The 13,508-nt window shown below is 42.1% G+C and overlaps 1 protein-coding gene across 1 annotated transcript in view; it reads right to left on the bottom strand.

Annotated features, from left to right (window-relative positions):
• The window catches only part of ADAMTS19 (ADAM metallopeptidase with thrombospondin type 1 motif 19), a 302,428-nt gene extending 289,561 nt beyond the window's left edge, over positions 1–12,867 (bottom strand). Inside the window, exons 1-2 of the mRNA XM_061188127.1 lie at positions 12,783–12,867; positions 11,512–12,155 (exon numbers count right to left, since the gene is read on the bottom strand). Of these exons, the coding sequence (XP_061044110.1) occupies positions 11,512–12,155; positions 12,783–12,867 (729 nt within the window). The remainder of the gene's footprint in view (positions 1–11,511; positions 12,156–12,782) is intronic.
• Positions 12,868–13,508: the final 641 nt, after the last annotated feature.

Genomic DNA, 13,508 nt, shown 5'->3' with positions numbered 1-13,508 from the left:
TCCACTCCTAGGTATCTACCCAAGAGGAATAAAAATATATATCTACACAACGACTTATACACAAATGTTTATATTAGCATTATTCATAACAGCAAAAAAGTGGAAACAATCCAAATGCCCATCAACTGATGGATGAATAAACAATGACTTATTATTCAGCAAGAAAAAGAATGTACTATTGATACATGCTACCACATGGACAAACCTCAAAAACATTATGCTAAGTTTAAGATGCCAGACACAAAAGACCAAATTTTATATGATTTCATTTACATGAAATGTAAAGGTAAATCTATAAAAAGAGAAAGTTGATGAATGGTTGCCTGGGACTGGGGGTAGGAACAGAATGATTGCAAATGGATGTGAGGGACCCCTTTGGGGTGATGGAAATGTTCTAAAACTGAATTGTGGTGATGGTTGCACCGTTCTGTAAATGTACTAAAAATCATTGAATTGCACACTGGGGTGAATTTATGGTATGTAAATCATACCAGAAAAAAAGATATTGGGGGAAAAATCATTCACAGTATCCTTTTCAATTTGTCACATTTTAAATAATGATTTACCCTAGAAAAAAGCAGCTTGACATATTCTTGAATCTATCTTACTAATGAGAAATAATTAGGTTCTACTTAGAAAAATTTCTACATAGGAACTTTCATCATAAAATACCAGTTCAATGCCTTTTAAAACATTACTAATTAGAACCATCTATTTTGAAGTGACAAAATTCTAACTGGAGATCTACAGAGACACAGGAATTATCCACATTAGTAAACAAAATGGAGCACTAAATAATTAAATTTTAAAAGACAGATATTTCCACAATGAATTACTCATACTTTGCTAAGTATGTGTATACATAATTGTTATTTCCACAATAAATTACTCAGACTTTCTATTTTGTTGTAATAAACTGTTGAAGTTCTATTTATCCGTAAGCACACAACCAGACAACACTGTGAAGACCCTATGCTATCTATACATAAGTTCCTCTGTCAATAAATGAACTGCCTATCTATGAACTGGGCACACTAAAATATTTGCTGGTAGTATAATACTTTTATAATGGAAATGTACCTATCACATTTTAGTTGCTATTACGTGCATTCAAATCCAAATTATAATGGAGATAGACAATTTGCACTAATCAGATTAGCTGATATAATTATCTGCCTGGCCACTCCTCTTAGCATGTTAATGTTTTTTGACTGTTAACCCTAATGAGCTTTACAGGACTCTTAACATACAAATTCTTGCAATATGAATGAGTAGATAAGCCTTGTTAGGTTATTTCTGCCATTTGAGATAGCTCACCATTTAATTCTCATGCATCTCCAAAGTCCTCTTAACCTGACCACACTGCTCTGCCATTCCGGTGTAGATAATCTCTCACAAAGAGTTTCTAATTTTCTCACTTATTTTCTAATATGCCTCTACAATGTGCCTCAGTCTTCACTTAGCCACATCTAAACTTGGTGGTATGGTAGGCCCTTTGCAATCTGAAGGTATGTTTCTTCCTTTATTTCTGATAAATTTTATTTTACTACAGTAACTATCATGAAACAGCTAGAGTAAGTCTCCTGCTATATTACCTATAAAACTGTTGATGACAATTTGAAATAATTCATCTCTATTTACTTCCAAATTCTAGAATGGGAAGCAAGTTTCGACTTTTGTATACTTTTTCACCTAAAGAGTAGGAAAACATTCATACTGGCATTAAGGTCCCATTATATCATCTCCCAACTAGTTCACATTTATAGCCTGTTGAATAATTGAAATTCATAAAATCCTTTCTAGCTCAATGGCATCTGAGTGGGTTCCTGGAAAGATGTTAAAGGTAAGGACAGGAGGTATCCAAGTTTAGTATAGTTGGAGCTGAAAGACAGCATTAAAATTCATTCAAGACACATAGGATATGAAGTTTGATGGATGCAAATCCAGTCCTTAAAGATCCTGAGCTCTGGAGTTTTCGGAGCCACTAGAGTGGCTGCCCTCAAATCTGAGCTTGCACAGGAATGACCTTGGAGTCTTTTGAAATACACTTCTTAGTGTTGAGGCTCAATCTGGGATTCTCATTTTAAATGGAGAATTCCCAGCTCCCACTACCTCACCCCCACTGCCGTGATTTTGATACAGGTGTTTGCACACCAGACTTTAAAAAACAGGGCATCAAGAAGCATGATCCAAAAGCCGATGGTGTGGGTTCACTGCAGAAAGTGGTCATACATTTTAGGTGAAGCCAGGCAGAGGGAAGAGGAAAAATCTGGGGCGAAACATCTTCATATGTTTGTGAAGGAAAAAAAAATGTTTAGGTCTGATAATTTTAATTGGAAAGCAAAACGAAGGCAGGAGCTGTTTAAATAATGCTGAAACTGGCTCATCAGCTCCATTCCCTGACCATCTGTGTTAAAGCCTAAACAGCTAATAATGTATTGCAAATATATGGATGTTAATTATGAAATGAAATCAGCTGGAAAAGGCAAGTACTAAACTAATCCCCAAGGGCCTTCTTAACACCACCATGCAATAATTCTGTATGAATATCTGGGTAGCATTGAAATGGCTGAGTTCCCATTTTCTCACTTCTCTCAGTCTAGGGCTTGGCATTAGAATAAAGAAGAGATGGAGACAAGATGATGTGCTCACTATGGCTGCACCCTAAGTGCACTCTGCATCAAATTATGGTCCTCACTTGGCTGCGGGAATCTTAAAATTCCCCTCAGGAACACCCCCTCACCCACCTCATCCCCCGCCACCAAATCATAATCCAAGGGGGACTACTGGTTCTCTCGGTGCTTTAAAATACGCCGATTACTTCCCTAACTCAATACACTTCCCATCTATCAGGAACCTGGAACTCCTCTGATTATTCTTTATTTTGCAAACACAAAGCCATAAAACCATCTGGGTAAAAATGTAATTGTAATTAAGCGGAAACATTCAATTGTGCATGAACTCAATAAAAATGTGCTCTCTTTTAGTGCTGCATAAAAAATGTTTTAAGACTGCTATACAGAATTTCCTGAATTTAAAAAGGTATACTATTTTTATGATTCACCTAATAAACTTCTAATAAGTATATATTAATATTAAATATTATCAAATAAATATTATTAAATAAACAAAATTTCTTCTCACAAAATTGGTCCATGCCTGAAGTCTCTCAGGAGGACACTAAGACATAGATTAATACATGATTAAAGGGGTTATTAACTTTTAATGTATAATATAGCTTTTTCCATCAGCATGATGATTCTTTTTACTAGAATTCACTATATCACTTCCTTAAAAAAAAGACTGGAGTATCTACATATTGGCCACTCTAAGTACAGAAACTTCTTCCATGTGTCACTGTCAGCAGGAACATAATCATCCGTGCCGTTCTAACTTTTAAACAGGAAAACCATGGATGGTTTAAGGAGATGTGCACTTAAAGTTGATAAGGAAACACTGAACACTTAACTAAATCGAACCGTGAAAAAGACAGGTAGGACAAGTTGAGGCAAAGAGAAGTTTCCTTAAAAACTGTAAGGACCTTGAAGCAAGAACTATTTACCCTTTTGTTCTCTGGGTATTCGGCACAGTATATAGATGTAACTAGCCCACTACTGATGAATTCTTAGAGTGCTCGGCTCTTGAAAACAATGCTGCGATGAATAGGCTTATACATAAATCTTTTGCTCTTATGTGAATATTCCTCTAATATTGATACCTACAAGCAGAATTGCTGAAAAGTAAGCATGTTTAAAATTTAAATACATACCACACAAGAGGCTCTACCCAATTTACTCCCCTACAATGTATAAGGTTAAGTGTTCCCCAAGCGTGCCCACCAGATATTATTAATCTGCACAATCTGTGCCAATCTATGAACCAAAAGTGATGACTGAGAAAAAATTTTCCCTAGTTTCCTAATACATTTGAAAAAATTGTGAATGTTTATTCGATATTTATATTTCCTTTACAGCATATCCACAAGAAAGTTAACAGTGCTTATCTATGGATGTTAAGATTACAGATGACTTATTTTATGTATTTTCTAAACTCTCTATACTCAGCTTGTATTATTTTGTTATTAACATTTATCTTTTTAAAATACTCATAGAAAAGAACTTCCCTGGTGGCGCAGTGGTTAAGAATCTGCCTGCCAATGCAGGGGACACGGGTTCAAGCCCTGGTCCGAGAAGATCCCACATGCCGTGGAGCAACTAAGCCCGTGCGCCACAACTACTGAGCCTGCACTCTAGAGCTCTTGAGCCACAACTATTGAGCCTGTGTGCCACAACTACTGAAGCCCGTGCGCCTAGAGCCCATGCTCCACAACAAGAGAAGCCACCGCTCACCGCAACTAGAGAAAGCCTGCGCGCAGCAACAAAGACCCAACGCAGCCAAAAAATAATTAATTAATTAATTTAATTTAATTAAAGATAAATAAATAATATACTCATAGAAAAAGAGCACTGGAATTAGAAATGAAAAACACCAAACACCTAATAGAAAAATGAGTAGAAGAAATGAACAGAAAGTTTACAGGAAAGGAAATGAGAATAAAAATATGAAAAGATGGTCAGTCTCACCATTAATATCAAAAAAATGTAAATTAAAACTACTTTGAGGGCTTCCCTGGTGGCGCAGTGGTTGAGAATTTGCCTGCCAATGCAGGGGACACGGGTTCGAGCCCTGGTCTGGGAAGATCCCACATGCCACGGAGCAGCTGGGCCCATGAGCCACAACTACTGAGCCTGCGCATCTGGAGCCTGTGCTCCGCAACGAGAGAGGCCGCGATAGTGAGAGGCCCGCGCAACGCGATGAAGAGTGGTCCCCGCTTGCCACAACTAGAGAAAGCCCTCGCACAGAAACGAAGACCCAACACAGCAATCAATCAATCAATAAATCAATCAATAAATAAGAACGTGAATTTCTCAAAAAAAAAAAAAAAAAACTACTTTGAGATAACATTTCTTGCCCATTAGATTTTACAAAGATCAAAATTTTTAATAATACCTATATTGGTGACAGCATAGCTGAAAGACGTACTCTGTTTCTCTGCTGACCTGAGAGTGTAAAGTGGCACACCTCCATAGGGTACAATCAGGCAATATTGCCCCCAATTTACCAATACATATGCCCTTTGACAAGGGCATGACATAGGCAAAACGACATATCTAGAGTCTTATTCATTTAGCACTGTTCATAACAGGAAAATACTGGAATCCATTAAACGTACATCCACACCAAACTGATTAAGGAAATTATGCCACATTTTTGCAATCAGATAAAATGGAAGTACCAAAACAGAAAGGGGATTCTCTTTATGTACTCATATGTGATAATCTCACACATCAGTGTGTGTGTGTCTGTGTGTGTGTGTGTGTGTGTGTGTGTAAATAATGTGGCTTTTAAAAGCTCTTAATGCATTTTATTTGTTTATGCATCAATTACCTCTAGCTCACATGCTAGAAACTAATAACCCTGGCCAACTCTAGGAAGGGATACTGAGCAACAACTGGGGAAAGGCTGCTGGAGGAAGATTTTCATTGCATAACTTTTTGGAGGTTCTGTGTGGTGAAGTCTGAGTCCTTGTAATTTTGAAAATGATTTTATTCTGCCTTTAGGTCTGAATGGTAATTTGGCTGAATCTAGGATTCAAAATCACGTTTCATCAGAAATCTGAGGCTATCAACTCATGACCCCCTAGCATCTGGTATTACTGATTCAATCTCTAATATCAATCTGACACTCATTTTATTGTAGATAATCTTTCCTTTATTAAACATGTAGGATTTTCTCTTTATCTTTGATTTTCTAATATTCTGTCACAATGAGTCTAGGTTTGGGTCTCTCTTTCCTTATGCTACTCTCTGTTTAGTGGTTGGTCTTTCAGTCTGAAGGTGTGTGTCTTTATTTATGGGGCAAATTTGATTCTGATACAAAAAAACATCTCTTTAACCTCTACCTAACCAACACTGGTTCCATCAACCAATTCATCTCAAATCACTGAATTAAATAACACTCTCCACACCATCCAGAAAACATGATCACTGAGGCATGCAGTATGCCCAACACTCACTGAGCTTAGATTCCTCTCTTGTCTTGTTGCACACAATTACTTCCACCAGTCAGCCTGTATGTTCACCAAGAATCAGCTATATTTGCTTGAACATATGTTCACAACATTTTGTAATTACATAATTTAATCAAACCTAAATATTAATGCAAGTGAAATATAGTGCAAAAGATGTCTCTGTTTCTATGAAAACTCTGGAAAAACTTAAGATTAAGTTGCTAAAAAAAAAAAAAGTGCTGTAATTTTATTTGGGATGAAACAACTGTACAAGATTTGAAAGTTTTAAAAGTCCAGGATTCTACACATAAATTGCCTTGCATTTGTCTTTTAAATTTTATTCCAAATACAGAAACCTATATTGGAAATTGATCTTGGTGCATCGTGAGTAAGGCTCACCTGGAGCACGAGTTATCTGACCTACACTCAAAGGCGTCGTATCTGGCCTCACATCCAAAGCTTGGCCAATGAATGTATATTTTGGTGATGTATATTAGAATCATACGTTTAGGGTTCATTTGCATGCATTTTTAAAACTCTCTCCTTTAACTTATTTTTTTAAATTAACTCCCATTAAAGAAATTTGGACCATCTAGATCTATGATTCATGGCTCACAACTTTTCTTTCATATTTTGCATCCATTTGTCCTTTATGTTCTATTCTGGGACAATTTCTGGGTTTGCCTTCTAGGTCACAAATTTACTTACCAGTTCATCTATGGAGTTTTTAATTCTAATGATCATATAATGTGAGTTCCATTGTATCTAATCATTTTTTACAGACAGCAGCTGTCCTGGTTTTTTTCCATGAATATATATCTACTCTTATTTTTCAGTTAAAGTATTCTATTTAATCTAGTAAGATTTTTGCTTCATGGTTTTAATCAACCAGTTTGATGACTCTCTTTTATATGGTTTGTTTTCTTAACAGTGTGATATTCTTAAGTGCCAGCTCCTCTCTTTTTGTTGGTTTCCTACTCACCTATCTGTTGTGACCAGCTCTCCTCTAGTTATTTGGAGGCACAAGTGGGACCACCTACTGTATGCAGGAAGCCAATGGCTCAACTTTTGAGAGTGGAGACTCTCTATCCTCTGGTGTCATCCACATGTCCGGGAAAGCTCTACCACTATTCTCTCCGCTCTTGCCTAGGGACACACAGTTGGCCTCTGCTACCTGGCACAACTGGACAGCAGACAAAACCAATAGTGCTGTTATTCAAGGGCCCCTTGTGCTCATGGCCTTCTCTTTCTCTGCAAGTGCAGTAGCACCTCTGCCATAGCTGCCTTCATTCACACATGTTCTCTAATGTCTATATGTTTTCCATTAATCCAATCCAAACTGTTTGCAGTCTTTCAGAAGATACTCAAAATGTCTGATGTACTGATGGCATTCTTTTAGAATACTGCTTTAGATTTATTTAGAATATCTTTTCTGTCATTCCTAAGATTTGGCTTGAGCAAAGCAGCTGGATGTGTGCTGTTAATCTGCAATCTCTTTTCATTTGGATGTTGATTCCACTTCTACTCCAGTTCTCCTAGGTATGTACTACCTTTTCCCTGTCCTCATACCCTCCTCTCCTATTTCCATACTGGTACTTGATAAAGTTCCTTGTCCAAAAGGGATGCCCCCAAATATTTAAGTGTTCAAAACTTCCCATGGTACCAAATACTTTGATTCACATAAGGAAGTAAATTGAAAAAAAAAAACAAAAAAAAACGGAATTTACACAAGGCTGCAGATTTTGCATCAAGAGCTAATCAGCATAACTACTATATAAAACTCTAAATTTATAAAACTCTAAGTTTAAGTAAGTCTTAGTAGTTACTCTTTATCATCCTGGAAAAATAATCTAAATATTACTGATAGCCAGTAATCATCAATCTAAAGAGAATCACGGGCAAGGAATGTACTGATCTAGTTTATCCTGGCCCAGTGCTTAGGTGTGCTTTTTTTAAAAAAGTGTTAATTTTGAGCAAACATGACTGTTTCACTCTTTCATGGAATTTAATTTGTTGCTTTTTTGTACTTTAATTTTTTAGAGATTACTATTTAAAACAGAATAACGTACTATATGTGTAACATTTTATTCAGTGATTTTTACTGGGTGCCTACTAAAAACTAGATATCTTACCATGTTCTGGAAATGAAGAGATGAACAAGAGAGTATCATCATAGCACTTGGGACATTCCTACATCTGTATGTAACACAACCTACTTTATGTCCCTATTTATATTTGTGACTGGCAAGCCAGGTTGGGAACTCCTTGAAACATACCAAGGCTTTCTCATCCCCTTTCTGTGTTCTCTGTACCTACAAAATGCCTTGCTCAAAGGAGTCGTTCAATAAATGCTTAATTTCTTAATATTACTTATGTGCCCATTAGATCTCAATTATTTTTCAGTATTAGAGACTAATAAGGGAAAATAGTGAGGACACTTCATACATTAATTGCTAGATATACAAATACAATTTGTGCATTTTACAAATAAGGGAAATAAGATCCAGAAAGATTAAGTACTTTGAAGAGGCAGCACCGGAACCTGTAACCAAAATCTCCATTCAATCACTTTTCCCTTCACAGCACAAGTTAGATTGATATCTGGAGAATGAATTGGCCAGTCTTAACAAATGTTCACCACTTTGCAATACTTGATAACTGATGATCTATTTCCTTTGATAGAGACTTTTAGAACCTTTCAAATATGTAATAATTCAAAAGGTGTTGAGGAGTTCAGGCACAAGTGAGTAAAACTTGCTACTGAGAGGGGGAAGGGAAGGTGTACTTTGTAATCTACTCTTTCCTGTGCAACTGACAGTCAGAAAGCTTTTACTAATTGAGAAGAAAACACTGTTGCAAACTAAAGGAGTTGCATTTATAAAGAATGCACCTTCATATAAAGACATCATGATGCCTCACATTAGAATTACTGGATCACAGAATTTAAATAGAGAAAAACAAGAATGCAATCCTTGGATAATCAACAGTTAAACAGAAAAAGCCCGTACTCAGGCAGACAAGGCTTTTGAGGTCTGATCTCACCAGGCAGTTTAGGATCACTTCCCCTTATTGCACCTTCTGGCCTCCTCCAAAGAAACTTTTTTTTTCATTCCCTTGTTAGGCTCTGCATTTTCTCATCTCCACTCAGTCTCTTCCTTCTATCTGTAACACTCCCAGCCCTTTCCTGCCTGGAGAAAGGCTCCCCATGCTTCAAAATCCACTGAAACTCTGACTTGGGAAGCCTTCCCCAACTCCCCAAGCGTGATTTAACCTCGGGCATAACATTTGATTTAACATGCTGGTATGTCACTGTTTCATGACCACCTGTGTTGTATCTACTTGTATATGATGTTCTTCTAATCTGTGAGCCCCTAATGCAGGTTCTAGAATATATTTGGCATCCAACAAAATTTTCATTCTATCATCCAATTTTAACTAAGTCATCAGATTCTCTCATTTTACTTATGAAAACTGGATCCCAGAGAGGAAAGGGACTTGTCAATCAGCAGGGAACAGGCCAATGTCAGAGCTCAGATAACAAATTATGCTTTCCCTTTCCTAATCCACCCTCATAAGGGAAAGGGCTGGCATGATAGAGTCTGGAGTAACAAACCCCCCCTTCTTGGCTATTTGCCTAACTTTTTACTCAAAGTCTGACTGCTACACTGTATTGCTAGCAATGTCAGTCTTCCTCAATAACAAAGACTTCCCAGTTCAGAACACATACATATGTGGCTAATAGGAAAAGTGAGTAAAAGTCCAACATGATAAACAGGGAGGTATGTCAAACTCCTATTCAGTCTATGAAAAACCTACTCATAATTCTAACTTTGCTCCTTTAAGTATGGAGAGAAGGCATAGCTCATTTGGAAAATCTGACCAAAAGCCCACATTTCAACACAGTGAAATGCTTTATCCCCTATTGCTTCTACCGCACCAGGAACTTTCTATATGTAATTATTTAATCCCCGGCCAAAAACCGGTGGACAATGAAATCCCCACAAAATGTTTCCCCCAGTGAAGTGTTCAAACATCAGTTCCACAAAAAAAATTTTTTAAAGCTTTTCATGTAATTTTTCCATGCCATTTTTTTTTCACCCATGGCTAAAAATGACCATATTTGAATATTCATCATTATGAGCATCTGGTAAAATACAGCCCTGTGCAGCATTTTACATCATTTGACTATGGGATCTTAGAAGGGTATAGATAAAAATTTCCAGTTTCATTTTGTTTGGATTTTTAACCATCTTTTTCCATTTCATGGTTTTGGGTGCCTTTGATTGTGCTGATATTTTCTGCTGTCCATTACTATTGGATTTTTCTCCAAATGAGCAGGTTGCTTTCAGTAAAGTCCTTGTGGATTTCATCAATGGCTCACTTGGAATATCAAAATGAAGCCACAAATCATGTGCGTGTTTACAATATTTTGTGGGTTTTGCCTTAAACCAACAGTAAAGTCCACAGTGATGATGGCTACACAACAATGTGAATGTACTTAACACTACGGACTGGACATATAAAAATGGTCAAAATTGTAAATTTTATGTTATGCATACTTTACCACAAAGTAAAGGTCAACTTACAGGAGGCAACAATTATCCCAAACCCTGGGTCAAAAGACAGGGGGGGAAATGGAATGATGATCTCTATTATTCAGACAGGGCAAATGGCTTTTACTTTCTAGCTCCAACAGGCCTCTTAGCCAGGCTCTCATCCCTGCTATCTTCCTCCACGGAGTGGAGAAAAGAAAAGAAACTTTTGCCAAATAAAACGTAAACCTTAGAAAAGAAATGTTAAATCATAGAACCATAACCCTTCAAGTACTGACTGGATTCTCATGTCATCCATTAGTCAACTGCTCGCAGCCTTTGAGTTAACTCCTTCTCCACTCGTTTCTCACAGGAACAGTGAACAGGTGTCCCGTGTGAGCGTGGATGTGTTTAAATTCCAGACAGCTGTCAGAACGTAACTCCCTAGAGGACTGTTCTGACAACTTTGAAGTGGGACATGAAAAAAACTATGAGATAATAGATGAGAAACTGAGGGTGAGGGGCAAACAAGGAGGAGATTCAGCAGGGAGCAGACTGGTTGTCTTCCAGTCTCCTAAAAGACACCACGTGGTGGGCTTATTTTGAAAAGCAGAAATAAAACCAGTGGGAAGAGTTGCAAGGAGACAGTTTTACCTAGTGTTTTGAAGAAACTTATGACCATCTAGCAGAAGGCTATTAATCCATCCAAGTAGCCTTCAGATTCGCTGACTGCCCTGGAGATGTTGCATGGGAGGTACACGGTAGAGACTCCTGGGGGGTGCAGACTAGGGCCAAGGTCAGGGCGCACTTCGTAAGGGTATGAGGTGCAGGCAAATCAGTCTGGTCTACGAGGGGGAGAGGGAGGAGTGGCAGGGGGAAGAGGAGAGCTGGGGAAGGAAAGGCGCTTACCAGGCCACCTCCGCAGGTGCTGAAAGAGGCCAGCGAGCCGGGGTGCCGCAGCACAGCCCCGGTGTAGAAGCAGGAGGCGTCGGGTGGCGCTGGAGGGCGCGGGGCGGCTGCTGCCCGCGTGGGGCCCGGGCCCGGACTCGGCCGCTGTTCCACCGCGAAGCGCGGCGCCAGGAAGCTGCCGTCTCTCCGGAGCAGCAGGTACAGGTCCCGGGAGAAGGCCGGGATCCGCAGCAGTACCTCGTCGCCGTCCGGCTCTGCTTGCTGCGCCGGGGGCGGAGATGGGGGCGGCGGCGGCGGCTGCCACGAGGCCGGGGCGCCCGGGGACAGGGCGGCAGCCCCGCTGGATCCCCGCGGCACCTCCTGCGATTCGAGCTCCTCGTCCTCTTCGCCCCCCGGCGGCGGGGGTCGGGGCCGGGGCTCTGACCGGCCTTCCGCGGGCTCCTGGGGCGGCGCCGGGGCCACGGAGCGCACCTCGCGGGAGCTGCCGGCTGCCTGAGCCCGGGCGCCTTCGCCGCCCGTGGCGCCGCGCACCCAGCCTGGGTCCGCGCTGCCCCCGCTGCCGCCGGCCGCGTCCACCGGCTCCCGGCGCCAGAGTGCAGGAAACACGACTTCCCACTCCTCGCGGTCGGGGGCGAACTGCAGCCCTGCGGGCGGGGCAGACAGAGAAGTGCGGGGCTTAAGGTGCCGCGATTCCAGTAGCAAAAGCGTCCCCGGGCACACACTCCGCACACAGGGCTCACGGGTAACGCGCTGGAGACCACCCGTCTAGCCCCTGAAACTCTCGCAACCCCTGAAGCCTAGCGATCAGATTACAGACCCCAGCACTTTCAAAATAAAAGTATGATTATCGGGGAAGGGGGAGGGGAAGAGTGGGGCTGCAAAGTTTGGTGACAGTACTTAGCTGTAGAAAAGAAAACCGGTGCAAAGACTCCAGCACAATTAAATGATTTCCTTAAGTATCTGCCAGAGCAAGGCAGAGCTATCAATTTCTTTACGTCCCAATTTTCCTCCAGGTGCTGCAAACGTACCTTTGCAGATCTTATTACTCTCGTGAGAGGAAAACTAAGCATTTCACGTTGTTGAAATGACGCCGCGAGCAGTGCGCTTCGGTCAGGAGCGTGACCCTCTCACCCGCAACCGCACGCCGGTTTTTATTGCTACCCGTGGAGCCCTGCTCACGGCGCACAGCTGCGCCAGCCCTGCCGACCCGTGCGTGCCCAGTCTCCGCTGGGGAAGGTGGAAAGCAAGCCCAAAGTCACGGAAGAACTTACCTGAAACGATCCCATTCGACAGAACCCCCAGCTGGTAGAGGAGGCAGCAGATGTGAGTCAGGCGCATCTCGCGGCTCTTCCCCATACCGCGCTCCCGGCCCCGCGCGCGCCTCCTTGCGCGATCCACCGCGGTCGCAGCCGCCGCCGCCGCCGCCAGCGCCGCCGTCGCCGCCGCCGCCTCCCGGAGCGCAAGGAGGCCGGGCGGCGAGTTTGCCCAGGCCCTTTGTCTGCCGGGGGGGGGGGGGGTGCTGTGTGACTCCGAGAGGCTGCTGGAGCACGGGTGGGGGTGGGGGTGGGGGTGGGGAGGAGCGGGGGCAGGCAGCGCCGCGGCCCCGCAGCGCTCCGGCTCCCTGGCGAATTAGGTGATGAGTCTATTTTCTGTGTTCTGGACGTCGCAGGAGTTTCCGGAGCCCCTCAGGACAGCCCCACAGTCAGCCGAGAGCCGACCGGCGCAAGACAGGCAGCGCTGCCTCGGGACAGGCGGAGGACTGCCCCGCGCGGGCAGGAGCGCCGCGGTGTCCGAGCAGAGGCTCGCCGCCTGCACCCGCGCGAAACTGCCAGGGGCTGGTGCCACGGTCCCAGCAGCCGGGCGTGCCAAGCTCCGCACCGTCCTCGGGACCGGAGGGCTCCAGGCTCCTACCCGCAGCGGCGCGGGAGGGAATTTGTAAGGGGATGAGGGGAAGGCACGAATCGTGAGGTGGGGTGTGGAGAAGATTCAAGCGGATC

Source organism: Eubalaena glacialis, chromosome 4 (assembly GCF_028564815.1).
Source record: "Eubalaena glacialis isolate mEubGla1 chromosome 4, mEubGla1.1.hap2.+ XY, whole genome shotgun sequence".
In the NCBI taxonomy this organism is placed as follows: Eukaryota; Metazoa; Chordata; class Mammalia; order Artiodactyla; family Balaenidae; genus Eubalaena; species Eubalaena glacialis.
The sequence above is the reverse complement of the archived record's forward strand: the minus strand, read 5'-3'. Positions and strand labels throughout refer to the sequence as shown.